The 23,564-nt window shown below is 42.3% G+C and overlaps 1 protein-coding gene across 18 annotated transcripts in view; it reads left to right on the top strand.

Moving 5' to 3' along the window:
* The window catches only part of LOC311271084 (neurexin-1a), a 273,006-nt gene that overhangs the window by 108,438 nt on the left and 141,004 nt on the right, over positions 1-23,564 (top strand). For 16 of the 18 annotated variants that reach the window (XM_084376496.1, XM_084376495.1, XM_084376510.1 and 13 more), the window contains 4 exons: positions 5,175-5,558; positions 13,714-13,917; positions 16,628-16,654; positions 23,270-23,392. In XM_084376496.1, the coding sequence (XP_084232622.1) occupies positions 5,175-5,558; positions 13,714-13,917; positions 16,628-16,654; positions 23,270-23,392 (738 nt within the window). The remainder of the gene's footprint in view (positions 1-5,174; positions 5,559-13,713; positions 13,918-16,627; positions 16,655-23,269; positions 23,393-23,564) is intronic. The other 2 variants (XM_084376499.1, XM_084376512.1) reach the window with 1 other exon arrangement.

Raw genomic sequence — 23,564 nt, 5'->3', positions numbered from 1 at the left:
CAAGCAAATAGAGAGACCTGCTGAAGTTGCTAATCATCAATGATGTCAGAAAATGATCCAGAATTTTAATATTAATTTAATTTAACAATCTGATACCATGAGTCAGATTTTTTTTCCATACAATCTCTGCTGTACACCATCTACATTAAGTTATTCAACTGCAGCAACACTACATCACCACTGAAAATGTAACATTAGTTTGCAGTAGATGCTTGTTGTAAACAGTTCTGGCCATTTAATGAAAAATGGTCACGAACTTCAGATTCTGGTGCCGATGTGTCATATGTCAGGATTCCAGACATATTTGCCTCAAAATGACTTTGCCCTCTCTACTGTCGTGTCCTCTAAGCCCCGGGTTGCTCTGCTCTGGTCCCTGTTGATTTGCTTATCTAAGCAGCAATTTGTTAGCGTGTGCTTAGAGCCAAGGCCCCGCAATGTCACTTTGCAAATTAGATATACCCCTTGACCATGTTTTCCACTCCATCTCAAGAGGTGGAAATTAGATTAACTGTTTCATTACCCCCCAAAGCAGCAGTGGGTTGTGGTCTTAATAGAGCTATAGACGTGGTTAAAATAGCTATAGAGCCCATTCATGTGTTTTTTAAAAAAAATTCCACCTTCAGCTGCATTTATCAATGAAGGTTTTTTCTTTTTATTACATGTAGTCAGCTCCAGTACTCTGTTTGAAGTGACTGAATACATTCATATACAGTAATATACAGCACTGAGTGGCTTGGAAGGAAAATAGATGTGGGTGACTTCTCAAATAACATAAATCTACAACATTTAGTTATGGTAGACCAAACTATAAGAAACACTGTCTTGCTAAATTAGATTGTGTTCATTATCTGTCTAGTATCCTCCCATCATCCACCCCCACAGGCTTACATGCAGTACACACACACAGAGACACACGCGCACACACAAAAGCTATCGAACATCTTTTTTGTTAGTCGAGCTCACTCCACTCGCTGTTCTCTCTGTCTACCCTGCCTAAGTTTCCATGGAAACAGGAGGTGGTCTCTCCCAGGACTGAGACAGTTACTGCACAGTGCTGTGCTGAGCTGTGCACTAATGACATTTCAGGATAACTTTTCTTCCCGTCCTCAAGTCAAAGGCATCAACACTTACAAGCGGACACACTGTAAAGAGGTCTATGCATTCTGATGACTTCCCTTGTGAGGAGAGTAACAAAACGGCCAGGATACTCCCTGCGTTTAAAGTTGCGAAGCAATTTTTCAAATTAACCAGCGCTATTTCATCTCCGCTCATCTCGGCTCACCCTATGATTTTAAGCCGATTAAAATTGCCAAGTATGCAGTCGGCCTAAATCTAGAAATCTTGCATCTTGAGATTTCCACACACAGCACAAAGCTCTATTGTTTTCCGTGTGTAATGATGTGTGCATGGCATCTCAAATGGAAGCATTAAAATTTTTGTAGTTCTTTTGTACTGAAAAGGCCTCATGCGATTTTCCATTCCCACAGGATACATGTAATTGTAATGGTGCATTAAATAGCAAATTGAGTGCTACAAAAACCTTCACAATAGCTTTTCTAAATGTGGATTTTATATATTTATTTCCCGCTTAAATTATCACCACAAATTGATATTTCGGTGAATGCTAAGCTGATTTAGAGCTTTGTGAAAGAAAGAAATGTGTGGAAATAGAATATAGAGATGTTTGTGTCGCGCTCTACCAATTTGTTACCTTTATGAGAGCCTGAATGAACATAATCAATCCCTGTCAACATACTATTGAGCCTTAATAGTCCACACGTGAAGCTCAATAAAACAGTCTACTCCCCTCTACCACAACACTAGCTGGGCTCTTGCAGGCCATTATACACTCCAGTGCCCTTTGTTGTTGTTCTGCTTTTCAATAGTTGATGGAATTAGGGAATTTTAAAACGTAAGAAAGGACTTCACTTATCCCCTGAGAGCACGAGTCACGAAACAAATGGCACGCTCGCCTTTTCATCTGTATGTCAGATGTTTTATTCACCATCAAGCACATCACTCAAAACAAGTGCAACATGGCAGCCAGACATAATTATCTGCAGCCGGGTCCTCCAAGTGCAACACTTCCTGCAGCCGTGACAATGGCGGATAATGATCCCTGCCCTATTTAGATTAGCTTGGCTCTTCCTGCAGGATGCAACCCTGTAAATGGACTCTCGCTCCCAGACAGCATCTTCTAACCTCAATGCATTAGAGACGCTAAGAGACACTCTGCTTTTAAGTGAGGGCTTCTGGGCCAGGGAGTGCCGTGGGTCACTCATCAGAGACATTACACGGACATTGCTCCGTCGTGGCTCCCACTTCCTGCCGGGGAACGCACGCCACTACTTCACACACAAACACGCGCACACTTTACAGTACACAAACAGACACACGCACGTTCACACACACACACACACACACACACACATATAGACAACACATCCCGGCAGCCCACTCACAAGCTTCTCTCTCTACAGAGAATCCAATCACATAGAGAGATTTGGCCGTATCGCCCTAACTGGATTGCAGTAATCCCCTGTCTAACATGTTTTGGGGATGTGTGAGTGGGGTTAGGGGACATCATGCCAAGCTGAGCCTGGCTGCTGATGCAGAAAGTGCGAGAGAGATCTGAGCTGTCATTTGGACCCCTGCCTTCAGGTTTGATGATGGAGTACCGCTCACAGGTCAGCCTGTAGAGAAAGAGAAAGAGAGAGACGGAAATGCGGTCAAAGTATTTTCAAGTTGGCTTGAATGGCGATCTCTGTCATCAATACTCATCCTCAATTATTGCCTGCATCATCATTTTGATCAACCCTCTTAAACTGTACGCCCTGTACTTGCTTGGCGAGATATTATTTGCTGCTGTGCTCCCTCCTCTGCTTTCTTATCTGCCATCGTACACCCCTCCCTCATCTTCTTTCCAGACATCTTTATCTTCATGTTCCCATCTTGTTCTGTATCCATCTCCTCCTCTTTTATGCTCGCTAGCGTTCGCGGAGACACAACCCCTTCCCCTTTCGGCTATGAATGCTGTTCCAAACATAGGCCGTCCCGCAACGCGCGTGTGTATGTGTGCTATGTTTCTCATGAGCCTGGTGATGGCACACATCCCCATGGGACTGTGTAGTGCCTTGTGACTTAACATAGCTTGACTCTGTTTGCACACTTTCTTACAGGACTGTGACAAGTGAGCAGAGCACTCTTGAGCCGATGCCTGAAAGATGCTGACATCCTTCTCTTGTCTCGCACTTACATCAATTTAGGCAGACATGCTTACCGTAGACGTACAACATCCTTGTTTGCTGTTTATGACTGCTATAAGACTCATACAATTAGCACATGATTTAAAATAAGCATTAGATGATGATCCTTTAAGAATTTGTGAATGTAAAGATATTTCCTACTACATCTTCTACATCTGGCATAGGTGGAGTGCAGATACTTCCATCACGATCCACGCTGACCTCACCAATGCTCATTCTTCAGCCGGGCACCTGCTCTACTCTGAGAAAAGTTTCCCCGCTAATGAGTTTGATGTAGTGAGCTCGTTAGCTATAACCTGAAGGGAGCTGTTCTGGCTGCGTGACGGGTGGCCCTTGCCAAGTGTGCAAAGCTTGGAAGTCACAACAGCTGTGGCTGGAGAGAGCAGGGGCAGTGGGTGGCGGCAGGAAAGTGCTGGAACAGATGCCTGGGGCCAAGACCCCGAGAAAAGAGCTGGAACATGTTAGTGGGACCAGGTTAATCATTGTGCACTAGGTCCTTAGCTGTCTCTCCCAAGCACTTTCGCAAGACGGCCGGCTCACCTTGGCTGTAAGGAACATACATTAGCAAGAGTATTAATAGCTTACAGAGTGATTTCAGTGTATCTCATGATTTAAAAAGCAAAGAGAAACACAATAAATGTGTGCTTTCATTGAAAAAAGATATACATATTCTTATCATACATATAAATAAATTTGATATGTATATTCATGCATGCTAATCGTAGCTGTAATGAAATGTGAAAGGCCCCATTTAATGTCTAATGTGTCTCTTAAGTGTGCCAGCCAGCCCTCTTGAAAATTCATGTGTTGCTTAGGGCTTGTTTCCGAACATAAACACTTTGACTGGAAAAGTAACTTAAAAGCGGAGCTCTTCTTCCACATACAAGCAGTTAGGACCCTGCCATTTAGCCTGAGGCAATCAGCTAATAGCTCCCTCATATCTGTCATGGCATGCATCTGCCACTCAAAATGCAAATTATGACTTTATGGCAAATTTATTTTTGAGCATCCTTACGCTACTATTTTCGCTGCCACTCTCCTGAGGCAGTGGCCTGTGTGGATCCACAGCAGCGGGGTATATAGATTACTGGACGAGGATGTGGGCAGTGGAGGCAGCCACCATTAATTAAAGATCCACAATGGCTCCTGCACTGAGAGTAACAGATCCATATACAAATTAATCACCCCAGTCTGAGTCCCACGGTAAGGCCTTCCTCTCTACAGCTTTACAGTCCAGTCATGTCCGCTGTTGTTTACCGTGCTCCAGATCGAGAATTAAACCTGAATGAGAGCGATAAATCATGGTGGGGAAACACACAAACTCTCATTGCAGGTTTATGTGTTGGAGAGGCAAACAGAAGGAGAGACAGGGTGGGAAAAAAAAACAACCTGCAGTCCGTTAATCAAGGTCTAAAAGATGGCTATGATGTTTTTTTGTTTTTTTTGTTTTTGTTTTGTTTGGTTGCTTGGCTGAAATGATAGAGGGTGCAACGATTTTTCTTTTCCTCTCCTTTCTGTTTTATGACCACTGCTTTATAGATAAAGGAGATTTATTATGGGAAATCCAAGGAAAATGGAGAGGATACTCTTTGGGATCCTAGATTAGGCTACTAATAGACTAGCTGTCCTGTGATTAATGTGTGTTATCAACACTCATCAGTCATTCTAAATGAAGAAAATCCTGACCCTGTCCAGATGGATAACACTAATTAAGCTAATTTCTTCATCAAACCATCTTTAACTGGGTCGTCTCTGCGTGTTTGTGTTACTGCAGGGCACATAGAGCCATTTGGCATCGACAGTCAGAGATAGGTGTTATAATCTGTCCATCTGGTGAATAACCTCATAGTTGTTAAAAAACAGGAAGAAAATAAACTTATCCAACTGTTTATTCTCCTCTTTTCTCAGGTACCATCTCTATCAACACCCTCCGTACTGCCTACACAGCCCCCGGAGAAAGTGAGATTCTGGACTTGGATGACAATCTCTACCTCGGGGGTCTGCCAGAGAACAAGATGGGGCTGGTGTTCCCTACTGAGGTGTGGACAGCACTACTCAACTACGGCTACGTGGGCTGCATTCGGGATCTGTTCATTGACGGACAGAGTAAGGATGTCCGGCGCCTGGCCGAGGTCCAGAAGGCTACAGGGGTCAAGCCCTCCTGCTCTAAGGAGCCCCCCAAACAGTGTTTGAGCAACCCCTGCCAAAACAACGGGGTCTGTAGAGAGGGCTGGAACCGCTACGTGTGTGACTGCTCCGGTACTGGTTACCTCGGACGCTCCTGTGAACGAGGTAAGGCTTTGTTTTTTTCATCTACCCAGCAGTGTGGAAGCACGTAGTTCTGTCTGGTGTGCATAATCTGGATTTGTCAGTGGAAAATGTCAACAATGCTACACAGTGACACACTTCTACCTCACTATACATTGTCTTGAGGTAGGGATGGGATCTTGAATATAATTAACATCAAAGACAACCAGAAACGGGCTGATTTTAATTATAACGGCTATAGTTTTAATGTTCTACGTCTGATGGGGACCTTCTTTCAAGTGCGGGTTGAACAGCATCACCAGACAAAAGCCTGCATGTGGTATTTTTATCTAGACTGATGGTTGAACATCAGCAGCTCTCAAACAGCAAACAGAAAGCAATGTAAGACAGGGAAGAAAGTGTGCCTGTGGAGGTAGACATCCACAGAGAGGCAGACAGAATGAGTGAGGGAACGCGGAGTGTTGACTGGCTGATGTTAGACTACGTTGAGTGGCAGGTGACTGATGCACCACTGAGACGCTGCTGGTCACGTCCGCCATGCACACTAGCCTGTAAATTGGCTGTCTTCTGCTAACCATTTGGCTCATCAAACCAGTCGCTCATGACCAGACCTGGTGCAGAATACTTATCCCAATCTCTTCCAGAGAAGAGAAAGAGGAGAAGTGAGTGTCACATAGTGAACACTTTTAGCTCATTGTCTGATACGTATACTGTATAAAGTAAGCGGACATAGCCACATTAATGTGTGGACTACTATTTTGAAGCATCAAAGGTTTCGGGAACCAGGAGTGACCGTATTCGGATGAGAGGGTGGAGCTGGAGAGGAGCGAGTGATAGATTTGACTGAGAACCCGGGGACCATGTGCCGTTAGCATAGCAAATGCTAAGTTATCAGCTAGAGCTAGTGTTAGTTAGCTAGGTAGCTTGGTTTGCAAGATACATCCCTAATTAAGGTTAACTGTGATATTTACTGGGATGCTAATTTTGGGGCGTCTTTTAGTACAGCACTGAACAAGACATTTAAAGACGACCAAAATGTTGCATTAAATTTTAAAGAGTCGAAGTGAAAACCCAGTCAACATCCGAAAACAAGTTCACCAGTGTTTAGAAGGACACAGTGACATGCATATGCATTGCTACGTCCCCATCCTGATTGACAAGTTGAGGTAGTAGTGACTTATCAATCACAAGTCAATCACGCCCTACAGCATACCCTGCGTTTTTGGCCAGTTTGCTCGAAATTGGGTCATTACTTACAAAATGAACATCGTCTTTCTTGAAAAAGACTTGGAACCTCCTATTGAGACCAAAAACTCATTGTTTTTAGGGATGTTTTTCATAAACTTACATACAATCAGACTTCTTTTTGCAACCATTGGAAGCATTAGAATGCAGGTTTCTGGTCTCCCGTCTCGCTAAACCGGCCTTAAACTTTCCACTGCATATCCTTTTTACAGTATTTTGTATTTTGTTCTCTTCTTCTGTCAGCTCAGCATAGCTCCGCTTTTCTGCTCGTTCAGTATTACAGAAGCTGGTTGACCTTTTTGACCAGACGACCTTTTGACCTCTTTGATTGAAATCTAGCTGGATTAAAACAACAACCGCCTGTATGAGGAAGCCAAATCCTTCACATGCTAATATGGTCTGCTCTGCAGGCAATTATTATCTGACTAAAATTGGAATTTCAGGCCTATTTACATAATCAGACTGAGTGAATAAATACGAGGGATGTATAGTTCATTCACCAAAGAGAGATTAGCAATATTAACTTATATTAATAGCCCTGGATTTGGGTGCGATGAATATCAGTTGAGGGTCTAACAATATCAATCAATAGTGTTTTTTTTTGTTTTTTTTTACTCAACCATAGATGAGTGGCTTAATGACATTTTTATTTTGTATTCATGAATGAATAATAGCCATCAGCTAGAGTGTATTTAAAGCTAATGTATATGAACATCAGCACACATATTACCCTCGACACATACTGTGTTTACAATATATCCTTGAAGCCAGGATTGTACTTAAGTGGTTGCAGCAGTACGTATTTTCATCATGAAGTCTCAATGGAACAACAGCAGCAGCAAATGAGCAAAAACAGTTAACATATGCATAATCAAGGCAAATGTCAAAAAGGAGCCCAAGCATGTCACACTGTTATCACAGTGTGATGCATCTGCACAGGCAAGACGACAGGAACAGGTTCTCTCATCGAAGGAAAAAAAAAAAACTCCCGTTGGAAATGTAACACGTCCCACGCAGTCACATGTGTCATCTCTACATGTGTTCTTGCTTCTCGGCGGCGCTCAACTCATCCACCTTGAAAAGCGGTGGTGCCTAAATCTCCTGTAATTGCGATGTAGAATTTGTCTGCCTGAGGACGCTAATGAAACGGGCGGATGCTGATCGAAATCTGCTGAGTCACATGGAAGCAAAATAACTCAAAAACACATGATACCAGAGAGATTTTGCTCTAGCTGTGTGCTGCTATGAATGCATTTTATTCAGTCATGACGTGTCTTATGATTGCAAGGATGTAACGCCAAGACAGGAATTAATATTTAATTTTGGAGGGAAAAGAGCTGAAAGAATATATGAAAGAGGCAAACTGAACTTCCTCCATCTCTGATAAATGTGTTAGTTAGGCTTGGCTCTGCACTGCTCTGAGTCTCCACATGTGCTCTTCCCATCCCAGCTAATGAGTTGACAGGAATTAGGGCATAGTATATGAGGGAGGTGGAGTGGGCATGGGATACAGATCGTTTCACTTCACTAAGATAATTACTTATCCGGAGAGTGCTCTTGGATTCAAAATGATATAATCCACTATGACCTCGACTGAAAACAAAAGCAGCAAACATGCAGCTCTGAAACCAGATCACAGAAGTGCTGCATGTTACGAAGTCTCTCCACCACTCTGACCCTCACTCTCCTCCCATCTAACACTCGGCCGTCTTCTGGCGTCTCGTGTCCTCTGTCCAACTCTCTTGTTTTCTTGCTGTCTCGGCTGTGTATGAGACTGGCACCGGCGAGAGTGTGTGTGGGAGCAGTGGTATGGAGGACGGGCCCTGGCGTGCTGCCAGCTGTTTTGATGGCTCCAGATTGCCTCTGCGCTGGTAGGATGGAGCAGGCACCAGCAGGCCGAGGAGCTGTCAAAAGAATTACCCCAGCTCTCACTTATCCATGCATGGTGTACCACCCGGTGGCAAAATACAGCTACTGCATATGGCGGAGGAGGAGGACGACAACGAGTGAGAGGAACAGGAGGTGGAGCTTTCGGAAGAGAACCATGGAGCTATTCGCCCTATTTTGAGAGATTTTAATTAAGCAGACAAAGCAATTTTCCCCCCTTGCATCCCAAATGTCTTCCCCTTCATTGTTCCTCCAGTTGCTAATTAGCCCAAATATTAGTCTTGCAGTGTGGGGCTAAGGCAGCCTCCCAGATGGTGTAGTAGGTGCGCTACAGCACATGCACGTATTCCCTAATGAGGCATGACATGCTTGATTCCAATACTGACAGCACCTGCATTATTTCACATGGACAGCGGCTGCAGATGGATGTTTACTCACAATTTCATAGGTGTGGAGATCAATACAGAGATCGATACACAACTCGAGTATGCTCTCTGAACACATGTGCTAGACACACATACATACTAACATACTGACATATGCACATAGCACTGCTCGGTGATTTTCTTCTGCTTTTACCCAGCTTACAATCTTTGTTTGTTGTAAAATGCAGTGATCCTACACAAGAAATCCTAATCAGAAGAAAAAGATCTTCAGATCTTCATACTAAATAAACAAGCTCTCTTTGTTGTAATGACTGAATAAACTGAATAAACAAACCGACCTTAAAGGACAGCACAGTTCCACACTGCTTTGTTTATATTTGGTGGACCCTGCCACCTTTCCAGCTTCAAACAGTGTTCTTGGGACCTTATTTTCCTCTGAGAACAGCTTGTTTATTCATTTATGGGAAAAAAACTGAGTTTGTATTATTGCCTCATTAATGTTGTAAATGTTAAAATTCTGATGTTGAATTTCTTCCCCAAAACTACATAGTGCCCCTTTAACTTGAAACATTGAATCTTATAATATTGCCAGTATCTTCAGTGTGTGTTGAATATCATGCTCCCATATATAGCCAACAACGACAATATCTACAACATTTTAATAGGATACAATACACCATTATGTATTAAATTAGTATGACAATAAAGAACTGGTTCTTTAGCAAATTTATTTGCTTTTCAGAGCATAAAGCCATTTGCCATTGGCCCGGAGCGAAAGCCAAGAGGTGCAGAATGTTATTGCGTAATTGTGAAATGCCCTCAAAGGGGAATATGGCTGAGTTTTAGCATTTAAGCGCATTTTAGCCATGCCCTTTGACAGCACACTGTGTGTTAGTCACCATTCACCACACTTGAATATAGTCACAAATTAGAGAGAACTGGTCGTCTCATGCCCTTAAGCTGTGTACACAGACGCTCAGAAAATTGGTTGAAAAACACAGAAAATGTGACCGTGAGAGTGCTGGGGGTAGATTTTTCTGGGGATGTAAGCACGTGTTGTGGGATGGAGGTAATCAGAATTGTTGTAGGGCACAAACCTGAAGGAAACATTCAATGGGACTCACAGTTTTTGTCCAAGGACGATGCTTGAGTTGTACATAACAGCTTTTCGTGTCTGCTCTCTACAGCTTCGTATAATGGGTCTTGTCGGGGAGACCTTGATAGCGCAGCAAAGAACAAAGACTTAAGATTAACTTGTAAATCATTAAACTAAGTGGTAATTCTCCTTTAATAGTCTCAATGGGCTGAAAAACCTCAATCGCACATACTAAATCTTTACCATCTTGGCTGTGGCGTGTATTCCTGACAGCTCTTGCTGAAGTTGCAGATTCAACTACTCTGAACAGACACACTGATCCATTTTCTATCTTTGCTCTCATTTTGTAGCCCTGATGAGGTTGCCGTATGGTCACAGAGCAGTGGTCTTGAAGCTGTCCAAGGATGATGCTCTTTTCTTTCTGTATGGAAAGAGAATAGTTTATGTGTCTCTGGAAATCTACTTAGCTGAACATTTAGTAGCCAGTGAGTCTGTTTCTTGGATTGTGTATACTAAGACACTCAAAGAGGGCTGCGGTGAAGAAGACACGAGCAGCTTTGAATTATTTATGACATCTCTGAGCCTTGAAAACATTTTCCAGAAGCCTTTGGCAGGTGTTTTCTAGCAAATTTTGAATTGTGTCGGGCCTGGCGCCCTGATACTGTGGGACATCACAATTGTGTGACATACAGCTGACAGCTCTCCCTTTCTGCAGAGCCTGTTCTCCTTGGGGGAGAATGGAGCAAGGACTGTGTGTCTGTCTGCCAGTACTCCCCCCTTGTTAGTAGCACAACCTTATTTGTTACTTCTGTAAGTGCCCCCCCACCCCCTCCCCCTCCCTTCCCGTCCAATCACTCCTTGTTTTCTTGTGAAAATCAGAAAACAATGTTGTATTGTGCTTTACAAGACGGAAAATGAATGCTTGGTTTAGTTTGGTAAGCTCCATCTCCCCTCTGACAGCCTCCTGTTGGGTTGGCACAGACAGAATCTCCAGCTTCAGTCCTCTCAATTTATTTTGATATTAAACATGGAGTGCCATTAAAATGGACTCGGCTTCCAGGATTGGATTTTTGACAGGTGCTCTTGTTGCATTAGGTAATGATGCGCTCACATGTCATTCTCCATATTTTCATATCTATCTGGACTTTTCTTATTTATGGGGTTTTAGACAACCTCTTGATAAATGAATCTCAGCAGAGGTGACATGTTGGATGAAATGCAATACATACTCCAGTTGTGATTCATTTTCCACATCAATTCAGTTAAAAAAAATCAAGATTATTCACATGAATAAAACGAGATGTTGCATCACATCAATTATTTTTCTTCTGGCCATGATTCTTCATAGCCATCTGTTTTTTGTATGATAATAGCAGTTGGTTGACTAGACCCAATTTTACAAATTATATCTGTTTACAGATCTTGGGGAGCACGGCTGTATATGTTAAAAAGTAGTATAAAGCCTTTTGTGGCTCCAGAAGAAACTGGAAACAATCTGCTAAATTCCTCTGGTGAATGCACTCAGTGGCTGAATTGCATTGTGGGTAATGTGTTAACATGTGTTTTTAAAATGTCTATAATGAGTCCAACAGTGTTATACTGTAGCAGTGCAATGCCAGACCACTGGACTGCTTTTCAAAACCAGGCGCCTACATTTCCCACAATGCAACTTTAAACATTTTAAAGGTGCACAGTGTAGTTTTGGGGAAGAGATTTTAATCAGAAGAAAAAGTTCTTCATTGATGGATTTTTTCATGCCTAAACTAAATAAACAATCTCTTTATTTTCATGACTGAATAAACAAACTGAACTTAAATGTGTAAAGTGGTTGGTGGAGTTATCTTTAGGATGAGTTCATTTTCTCTTCTTGTGTTTTGTTCCACCTTTTGGATCCTATTTCAGACTGAGGCCATTTAAAAGGGGTTTGATTCATGCTGGAGCAGGAATTCTTTACAGCGCAGCACTCAGATCTGTCACTCATTTTTTTTGCTCTGTGGTGTTTTCACATCCAATCTTCCCTGCTAAACATACACCTGAACAACCCTTGCTGATTGTTTATATACAGTGTAAGCAAATGCTACAATGCTAAATGTTCTCACTGCGTCTAATTGCGAGCTGATTTTTCAGTGACAAACACTTTTCAACTATTAGCAGAGCCTAAACAGTAGCGCCATTTTTCCTTGCATCTGCTAACAATTTCTAAATGCAGCTCTTTGCTTTGGCTCCCTGGCAGGAAGCAGACAGTTTAGCAGTGAGAACTCATTTGTCACACGCCCCTGTCATCTGCAGCATACCCCAGGAGGGCGTGGAGAAATTGGATTTGGGTGAGGAATGTGACGGAGTCATCCCAGGGGATGGATGTGACATTGGCTCTGTGTGACGAGGAAGTGGTGATGAGGTGGTGGTGTGTACATTGGTACCCTATCGCCCCCGCCGCTCTCCATCTCCCCGTCCCTCCAACTCGGCTTCTATCTGTCTCAGAGCTGCAGCTGCAGTAATGGCTTTGTTATTGGGTTATGGTTTAGTTACACTACCGGAAATGCTGTTACAACCTCCTGCCAGCGTTAAACAATCTCCCCAGCATTTCTCCAGGCGGCTGCCTAATGCTTTGAGTAAATGCAGTCACCCTGAGCAGAAGCTCAATATTCAAGGTCCACAGACAATTACGATTCTGTCGCCGCTTGTGTTTTTTTTTTGTTTTTTTTTCCCTCGGTCAATATCAATTTTTCCATTCGTAGTTTATCACTATCATATTGCAGATATAAGACATCGTCGATGCAAGACTGCCACTTGTTCTCTAGTAAGACCAATAACACTGTTTACCTTCACCTCCTTTTCTGTAATTTCTTTCTTCTTTCTTATAATGTGTTTTTTTCACTACTGTCTTTGCATGTAACTGCCTCAATACTCCACTGATACTGTGTTTCCACTGATGGTGACCACCACCTAAATTGGCACGGAGTAAGATAGAACTCAGGCAGACTTTGCAGGGAGTTTGGGAAGCTGTCAGCTGTAGTACACAGTGTAATATGATGCTACACTTGTGACAAGTCTCCACACACTGCTCCCGGATGACATATCTGTGTACAAGACGTTTAGGAGTCACTTACTCTGTGAGTTTTGAATTGACCCATTGATTTTGTATTGTATTTGTGCTTCTAGCAGCTTGATTGTGGGGATTCATGTGCAGTCAGAGTGACTCAAGGTGTCGGTGAGACGCAGTAGCCCTCCCTAACAATCCTGCAGAGCACATGTCTGAGACTCTGCTGGAAGACTGTAGTTGTCCCAGTGTTTGTCAACTCTATGGTTTAATCATCCCCTCATGAATGGGCTGGATGCTGGATGACAAGTCAGTGGAGGCACGCTGAGAAGATAGTGTTGCAGTAGCAGCATCCGAATGCATTTGTCTAACAGACCTATAATAGGCTTTCTCACTGTGTGTTTGGTGACCTCCAAATGCATTTTTTTGTATTTAATATCTTCCAACGTAATGTATTTCCTTCATGTCACAACACTCACTTATATCTACAAAAAAGACATCTTTGGTTTTTTTTTCTCTCTGCAGAGGCGACCATCCTCAGCTATGACGGCAGCAAGTTTATGAAGGTCCAGCTGCCAGTGGTGATGCACACAGAAGCCGAGGATGTGTCCCTGCGCTTCCGCTCCCAGCGAGCCTATGGCATCCTAATAGCCACCACATCCCGGGACTCAGCTGACACCCTGCGTCTAGAGCTGGAGAGCGGCCGCGTCCGCCTCACTGTCAATTTAGGTAACGCCTCGGACATACACCGACTGCAGCGGCAGTCCACTGTCTCACACTCAGTCTCTCTCTCTCACACACATATACATATTTTGAATAGAAGGAGAAGGTGTAAAAGACTTTCAATGGCAAGAGTCTGCGGCTCTCCGCTCACTGCCAGTTGAGCGCACGGCTGCCGTTGCCCAGCAGGGAATGCTCGCTGCCCACTCCATCAACTAACCTCAAATCATCCATACGTGTGTATTACTCCAAAGAGAATTGCCCTTAAAGCTCACACTCTTCCCTAGAGATGTTTCAGATACATCCATGAGGATGCTGATGATTCCTCTAAAGATGAATACTAGATAGTAGAATACTAATAGAGCATATAGTGATAGTAATATGATGCAGCTCTTAATTGTGAGCTGTAGCCAGTGCCCACACATTTTTTTAATCTTTTGTTCATATATGAAGGAATGCATGATTGCACTTACATCAGCAGCTGTGTCTTAAATGAGGAGAGGAAAAGCCTGCAGCAAAAAAAAGAAAAAAGAAGATTCAGGACAAAATGAAAGAGTCTGTGCGAGTGTGTGTATGTGTGATCATTTGCTCCGGAAAGAATGCAATGATGCCTGTGAAAAAAGTTTGATATCTCCCACACAGAGCAACGCCGCACAAATGATAGCCATCTATTTCTCCTTTCCACTGGCTAAACAGAAATGGGCTCCTTAAGCGGAGCCGTTTAGTGACGCATACAAAGTAGACTGCTGTCAACCACGAGGAAGCACGTGTCCCGGCACAGAAGACACGACAGCGCCACACACCGACAGGGCTGACAAGTCCGATCATTACAAGCACAAAAAGATGCCCTCAGATGGAAACAACAGGTCACAGTGTTTTGTTTTCTTTTGGATTATCTTTGACACATTTTAGTGTTTTTTGAGTGTGTCCCCAGCGTCAGCCCTTGAAGCCTGTCTTCCCTCGTCCTTCCGTCAAAAAAAAAGCAGAGCATTCCCTGTGAGGGTAGGCTAGTGTCGGTCTCTGGCTGTTTGCGACCACTTTTCTGCTGTGGTTGACGACACACGACAGGCAGGGCCAAATGGGAAGTGAGGGGAGGGGAGTTCGATCTGGGTCACCTTTCTCAGAGCACGGCACGAGCTCAGCCTGAGGAGGCAGGGAGGTAAAAAAAATGACATAGAAATAGTGGCAGTCTACATGGCTTTGCTGCATGGTAGAAGATTAGTTTTGTCATTGTTTGATGGCAATGAGAAGCAGAGTTGTGGTAGGATCAAGAGAATCATTAGTTGTTACTAAAAGGAAAGAGCTGCTTTTACTATTCTTGACTGGTAGGCGAAGTATTCAGATGTTATACTTAGCAAGCAATGCCACTGTTTTTTGGAATTATTAGCTCATTCATTAGTTACGTCTGTTGCTAAACACAAAATACTCTTTTTTATAAGATTGTAAGATTAAAAAAGGGGCAAACGTTCTTTTCCTCCTGTACATTTCTGTATGAAATGTGTCTTTTTCAACCATGAGGGCTAATAAACAAAGCAGAGATAAGATTAATATATAAAAGATATAACTTGTCATGTCTTGTTAAGATATTATTTTGGTAAAAGTGAAAGTCACTCAGACAAATAGTAATTGAGTGAAAGTCTTAAAGTATCTGATACTGAATGAACTGAAGTAAAAGTAAATTATGCATATATTTACATGTATGCATATACTGTATGCTGTCGGTCAGTCGATCGTCGGCCTCGCCAATTATCTGATCCGATATTTAGATTTTTTGGGATTATTGGAATCGGTGTTTTTTTTTTCACGATTTGACTCAAGTAAGAGTACATTAGTATTATCAGCAAAGTCAATATAAATGGCAAAGCAGTCATTATGCAGAATGGCCCCTACTTGAGTGTTATTTTATAATAGACTTATATATCAGTAATGCATTCACATGTTCACAGCATTGTATTGCTTATTATATGAACTCTATATCTTGTTAGGTTTTAAAATCGATACTGTAACACTGCATCAACCCCAAGTATAACTATAGCTGTCAGATTTATGTAGATGTAGATGACCATAATGTTGTGAGGTATAAACTAGCATAAGATATAGCAGTATGTGTTTAGTACAGTACTTGGAGAAAAACACACTGTCCTCCCTGGCTTATACTTGTTATTTTCCCACCACTGCTAGTCCTACTTACAGCACCATAATAATTGTAGAAGTACCCATTCATTTACTGTTATGTTGAGTTTCAATCTTGACGGGTGGATAGATACACAGATAGTTTGACAGATTGAGATGATGACGGATGGAGAAAATCAAAATAGCTTCCAACTGGCCCTGTCTGACCCTGACCGAAATCTGATGCTCTCATACTGTACAAATCATTTCATAAAAATAAACACTAATCCTCCAGATGCAATATGTATCAAATAAGTTGATTGGCTACATGGACAAAACAAAGATAAAACATGAAACTAAACCTCAGCTCTCTTGATTTCCTGCTCCACATGTATTCCTGTAAACCATGCCGTGCTCCTCTTGGCACGACTATACTGCAGTGCTTTTTACCAGCTCGCTGCAGCTCCGGGGGCCATGGGTGAGAGCATCAGAGGACGGACAGTGTCCGTGTGTGCGTCCCCAGAGGGGTGGACTGTATGCTTTAATGATGTCTGCAGCTGTAACGTTGAAAGATGAATTTATCTCTCATCTATTCTTCCCCATCTAGATTGTATCAGGATTAACTGTACCACCAGTAAGTTACTGTTCACCTTTCTTCTTCTTCTTCTACTCTAACTCTCTAACTCTTACTGTCTGGACATTGAAGTGTTGTTATGTATGTTTACTTTAATGTTTAATTTCTTCTCTGAAGCCATTATATGATCCTGACATTAAAATACCCCAAACGTGGCACTGAGAATCAGTCAGTACACTGATATAATATTTAATACATCTGACTTGCAGCTTGCATTTGACGTTATATCATCCCAAGTCCAAGAGCTACGGGTACACGCTAAGTACTTGGTGGTGCTGCGTGCATCAGCTGTCCAGGAGAATAATGAGCAGTGGGGAGGGAGGCTTGAATTAATGACGAACCCAAATATGGCAGTCAGCTGTGATTCTGCACACTGAGTTGTCTCTAATTAACGAACCTTTTCACTCATGAATTCAGGCTGATATAAAACGCATGCTTTTGGAAGCGCAGGTATTTTAGACATGCATGATTTCCCTTTCTCTCCCCCCACCCTCCTCGCATTTTTCTTTTTTCCCCCTTTTTGTTTCCTTTCTACTTCAGTATTTCACGCCGGTTGTAAATTGATGAGGCCATTCAAGGCGCGGAGGAAATACAGAGTGTGATTTTATTATTCTCATTAACCTGCCTCGCAGAGCAGAAAGAAAGGGATAAAGAGGGAGGGAGAGAGGATAGATCTTGTTGTGGGATTCACGCTGGATATATGCGTGTGTGTGTGTCTCAACACAGAGGTTACATTGCAATATTTTGGGAGGTAAATATCCCTGACATTTATTATTCAGGAACAGTGATGAATTAATAATTACCTCGCTGGAGTCGTAATACGTGAGCCTTCTTCCTGTTTAATGATTCTGAAGTGACAGACACACTCTCGGTATCAGTAAATACCAACAGAAATTAGACAGTTTAAGCTCGGTAATAGAGTGTTGTGCACTGTATATCAGGACACGCCGTCCTCTCTGAAAACAGTGCGAGTGTTGGGAACGCTTTGTGTGTGAAGTGTTACAGTATTTGAAGGTCATTGCCTGATGAGGAGCGGAGACTTACACAACAAACGCCTCCACACAGAATCACACGATGTGACCTCTAGACATGCCTCTGTGTGCCAGCCCTTCTTAACACCTTTCTAAATGCTAAATAGCATTGTTCATGCATCTTGGATTGCATCCCTTGTTTGTGCATGCAAATAAAAAAGGCTCTAAGCTCTAATTCCCCCTTCCAATGCTTTAAAAGGTCATTCTTGGTTTATAAGGATGGTGTGAAGGCGTTATCTGTGTACCAGTGGTTGTTGTACTAATATTTGCCATTTATTTCACTCATTAATGTATTTCTAAATTTAGTTATTCATTTTTTTCTGTTCATATTTTCTAATTCCATTAAGTTGTATGCATCATTTAGCTGGAACAGATGGAGGCAGGATGAATGTAGAACTGGAGGAATAAATCTAAATTTCACAATCTTTAAAGGTGACATTTTAATCAGACGAGAAAGATCTTTGAGTGATGCCTAAGCAAACTAAATAAACAAACTCTCTCTGTTCCCATGTCTCGATAAACTGAATAAACAAACTGACCTTTCGTGGACCCTGCCACCTTTTTAGCTCCTGAAAGTGTTCTGGGGACCTTGTTTTCAGCTTGTTTATTCAGTTATGGAAAGGGAGTTTATATTATGACCTCATCAATATTGTCAATACAAAAATTCTGATTTTGAATTTATTCTCCAAAAACTACATAGTGGGCCTTTAAGATGTAGAAGTACAAAAGGTTAGTCCCTTTAGTCCCTCGCATCATACAGTGTAGTGTAAAGCAGTGTATGTTAACAGGCTGGATGATTTCACACAGGCTGTGGGAAGAATGCAAAATGAAAAATTACCATACAGCACTGGTCTGTTTTTGCATTTAAGTAATTTTATGCAAAATGTTATGTTGGTATGAATTCGTTTGTGCACAGTGTGATTTTGATAATGTAGTCTCATTTTCTCCATAAAATATCAGTCTTAAATAACACTGTGTCATATTGTCACTTCTCCAGAATTCATTTATGTTTTGGTAGATATAAAGAAATATAATGTTGATGTTTTTCAAACACAACAAAGCAACAGTTCAAAGAGAAAATATTTCAATTCTGTCTGTATGATGCCAAAGGGAAAGCTAATGTTTAGATAAAACAGCGATGAAAGCAGCAAACAGCAGCTCTTTCTTTAATGGATTCAGACCTAATTGTGTCATAAGAAAATGTTTAATTTAAGTTCTTGGAAAGAACTGTATTAAGCCTGCGCTTATTTCCACTCATGAGGAGTTAGCGTTTAATTTTTTTTTTTTCTAGGTTGTTATTTTGCTCCGTGTTATTTTTGTCCTCTTCCCCCCCCACCCCGTGTTAATTAATGTGTCTTGTCAGGCGCTGCAGCTCCGGTCAGCTTGGTGGATGAAGAATTTCAGCACCGACTCAAAGAACACATCACTGTCAATTAGGGACCCAGGCTCCCTGGGGCTGCCCAGAGCTGTCTGAAGAAAACACTGCCACTTCGACTTAAACACTGTTAACGGGCACTGAGTGACAACAAACTAAAAATATGAACTAAAAATATCTAGTGACAGATTGGCTTTTTTGTCTATCTGCCATTCTGGTCTTCTGTTATTCATTAACTTGAACTGCAGGATAATGACAATTTACAGTGTAGTCAGGATGCGTTGATGAGGGCAACTTTATGTGATTATTCTCTCCATGACCTTCTTGCGAAACATCCCAAGGCTCTTTTTCTCTCATAATTGATCTTTTCCTCAATCTTTCATTATTTAGTGTGAAGGAGCTGCAGGAGATTCTTTTACATGGGTATTACACCTGTTTGCACGTTAGAAATGATAAATGAGCGCATGACTTAACAGGAGGATGCACAGGGGGTGAGATATGTGCTTGTCATATATAGGGGCCAGAAGGGGGGCACTGAAAATCTTGGTGGGCCCTACCATACTTGCTCTTATTGTCATCCTTTTTTCAATATTGACTTACTGAAAATGATGAGTAGCTTGTGAGTGGTGGTGCAGTGGGGTTGCCAACAAGTGTCTCCCTGGTCCCCCTTTAGGGACGCCACTGCTCATGACCAAGTATTTCCAAATCGTTTGGTATAATCAAGTTTAAAGGATAATTTATTAGATTTAAAACACATGTCAAAAGGTATTTATTGTTTTGCGGATATGTCTACTGAAGTTAGCATGTTAACCAGCTAGCCGTGCAATATCACTTTGTTCAGGCAGGAGGCGATAGTCCTATAGCTCTCTGTCTGTTCCCTGCTGCACGCCTCCCCTGTCCCTGGCTGCCATGTCTTGTTATCCCTGAAGTCATAGTCCTGATAGGAGCCACTGTAAATCACCTCCATACTATAACCTGTCCCTGTCTTCAAACTGACCCCGGTCTCAGAGGGTTCAGTCCCACTTTAGTGTCCGGCCGTGTTCACTCTCACATCAGGCAGCCAAATCCAGTTGAGCTGGGCCCCGTCGCGCATGGTGGCTCCCCCTGTGAACTGAGGTCCCAGCAAACTCCTGCCCCCTATGTTTTTGAAGCTACCTTTGAATTCTGGTCACATTCTAGAAATACAACTTTAATGGTGCTTGCTGTTATGCTAGGAATAGTAGAGAGGCTTTCCTTATGTTTGGCAATAGAGGACTGCTTGATTCTATCTGTATCTGAACAATAATAGTGTAGATGAGTCAACCAGAAGATAAATAAAGGATCCCTTCATGACTGCATAATCCATGAACTTGTAAGGGACTATATGGAAGTTATTGGTTTGTGAAAGAGTGCTGAGATTTATGTTTTACTTTGAAGAAAAGCTCCACAGAGTTATAAATATTTTCTTTGGATCCTCCAATAGCCTTTTTCCTAAAAGATTATAGTCATCTTTTTGATGAAGCTATTTTTATATAACAAATCTAACTAGGGAAGGCTGAAAAATAAGATAAAAATATTGCAAAGCATCAAAAACTCCTGTTTGCGCTCTCTGCTCTAAGAAAGTAAGACTACGTTCCCTTCAGCAACAATAAAATTACAATACCACAAATTATATTAAAACCGTATTATGTTTCTGTATGTTTCTACTGTAGTATCCAGTGAGGGAAAAGAACGGTGAAGGGGCAGTTAAAGAGCAATTATGAGGACGTACTTTATGGTTACACTGAATTAGTTTCATAAAGAGGCTAACTCATTGGCTCAGTGGTCCTTGTAACAAACGTTAACTACTTAAATTAAAAGTTGGGTTTAAACATTTACGTCCCCCGAAGTTATACTACATTCACACTGAGTCGTGTTCGAAACAGCATCTTCAGTACGGAGCAGTTTCTGTTTGTAAGGCAAATGAGCGTGAATGCAAATGGCCACCACAGATTAGTATTGATTGTCGTCATTTATTGTTTTAACACTATTTAACCTCTGCTTGTTCAAACATTTTCACAAAGGCTTTTCCGTTAGCGAGGCATTGATTGGACATGGACATGTGCAGCCTGCTAAGCTTCCCCCACCATGTGTGCTTGCTCTTGGTGTCTGTGTTGATGGTAATCCAGCAGTAGTGGCCTGCTGCTTGGTCAGCGAGTCCTTCTTGCCTCCACCTGGGTGAGTCACAGTGTCCGGGCAGGCAGCACCAGTATCTGGCCTGTCATCCAGCCGGCCAGAGCTGATTGACTGGATAATCACATCTTCTCATGCTGCCCTGTGCCACACTTCGCCACTGTTCCCTTGGGCCCGAAGTCAATGAGGCAAGGAGAGATCACTGGAGATCCATCACTCCAGATAGATCACCATCAGTGAGGGCACTGGAGAGGGCTTGACGTGGCAGACAGTTGGACTAAAGGCCCTTAATGTCTGGCCAGCAGCTGGCTGTTTGGACCACAGACTGCAATACAAGCAAGAACGCCAGCCCAACAGTAGTGGATGGCGTGCAGAAATGTGCTCCTTAATACGATTGACCTCTTTTCCCCTTCCCTTTCTTTCCTCCTTGGAGAGCAACAAGGACAGGATGATGGAAGGCAAAGATCAAGCATGCTTTCAAGTCCAACTCCATCCCATTATTTCATATCTCTCCTCCTTAATCCCTCGCCAGTCGTCTGGTTTCAATCCTGCCCCGGTGTTTAGTGCTTACAAAGCAGAACTATGCCTCTGAGATTGAGTGTGTCCCAGTACTTTGGCACCCTCAGATTTGCATACACATTGCATCGTGGCTTTGAAGATTGCATAAAAGGACAAAATAAATAGCCACAAATGGGTGCAGGGGGAATGAACCTGGCACCCATCTGAAATGCTCCCCATAGTGGGCGAGGTATCCGGAGCCAGGGGATTTTAATACCGTCACAGTGGCACATCCTCATTGGCCTGTTTGGTTATGTGTGCCCAGCAGGGGAACATCAGAGCTGTGTAGCAATTCAAAGATGCTCTAAGACCGAGGCTGCATGAAAAAATAATGCGTTGCCCCAATTGGACCCATGTAGGAATATCTACGTTCAGGAGAGTATCTCAGAGAGATATGTTTTTCTCTGTGCTCATGAGATCAAAGAGATTTTTTCGCAGTTGCTCTGATTTATCTGTGATTCTAAATTTGATTATCGCTCTTTGAGGCTTTTGGCACTGTGATTCTCTGTGACATCTCTATTACTGACTGCAAGCACTGACACACTTTTAGGAAATATTAAAATGCATGTTCCAGGATTCAGAGCAGGAATGAATCAGAGATGTATCAGCAAAGTATTTATAGTTAAATTATGCTCAGCTGAGTGGTCATTTAGTATTACTTATGGATGCAATGAATGCATCACACTTAATAATATAATTTGTGTTGTTTCTATAGTGTTGCTGATGACATAAGCTACCTGCCCTCTGCTGCTTTTTCCAAAACACCCATTTATTTTCAAGGGCAATGATGAAAAAAAAAAAAAAAGAAGAAGAAAAATCACACTCTGTACTTCCTGGACTTCCGTGGCTCGCCTGTTCCTTTCACCACCGGGCACACTGCTCCCTTTATTCAAGTCTTTCTTTCCATATAGCAATTTCATTTCATTTGGTGGACATGAGAGAAATCAAATACTAGGTTGCACTGTCGGAGGTAAACAAGATGGAGAGGGATGCTCGGTGTTAAAGTGCCTCGCTCTGTCGTGGCATTTCGGTGGTTATTTGCTGCCACCAAGTGGCGTGATAGGAATGGAAAAAAAAACCCACAATTGATGAGAGACTAGCTGTAATGAAAAGTCTTAATTGAAATCTAATTATCCCGCGTTTATTTACACACGATACAGCAAAACAGTTAGTGTTGAATGTTGTTGTAAATACTAATGTGACATCCTGATTACCGCCTCCCTCCTCCTCTGGTTTGAGGAAAATGGTGTTCAGAGAGAATTCAGAAATGTGATGCCCTATCTAATGGTGCGATCAGTACAGCAAATGCAAGTCAGAATGATGTGTTTTTATGGACCATTAACTATGTTTACCTTAATGTTTTCTGCCTCTGTCAAACTACTTAACTCATCCACTCTGTCCTCCTTTCGCTCTGCCCCCTCTCTATCTCTCAGCCTGTCTGTAATGTATGCTGTGTGTATGCATGCGTGTGTGTTAACCGCTGTTTGGACTGTCCTGCAGGCAAAGGTCCAGAGACTATTTTTGCGGGTCAGAATCTGAACGATAATGAGTGGCACACTGTACGTGTGTTCAGGAGGGGCAAGACTTTGAAACTGACCGTAGATGATCTGCCGCCCGTGGAAGGTACTTCTCATCCTCTGTTCCTCTGACAGAATTTTATTTTTATCCTCGTAAACTGAAATTTTGCATAACATTTGTTGGGCTTTCAGGGTTCAAGTTGACTTATTCGTCATTGTACAACACAGGGTTGCATAATGAAAATGAAATAAAAGTTTGTAAGCTCCTTCACCCTACA

This window comes from Pagrus pagrus (genome assembly GCF_965226575.1).
Source record: "Pagrus pagrus genome assembly, chromosome: 15".
NCBI lineage: Eukaryota > Metazoa > Chordata > Actinopteri > Spariformes > Sparidae > Pagrus > Pagrus pagrus.
This window is presented reverse-complemented; position numbering and strand designations above follow the sequence as displayed.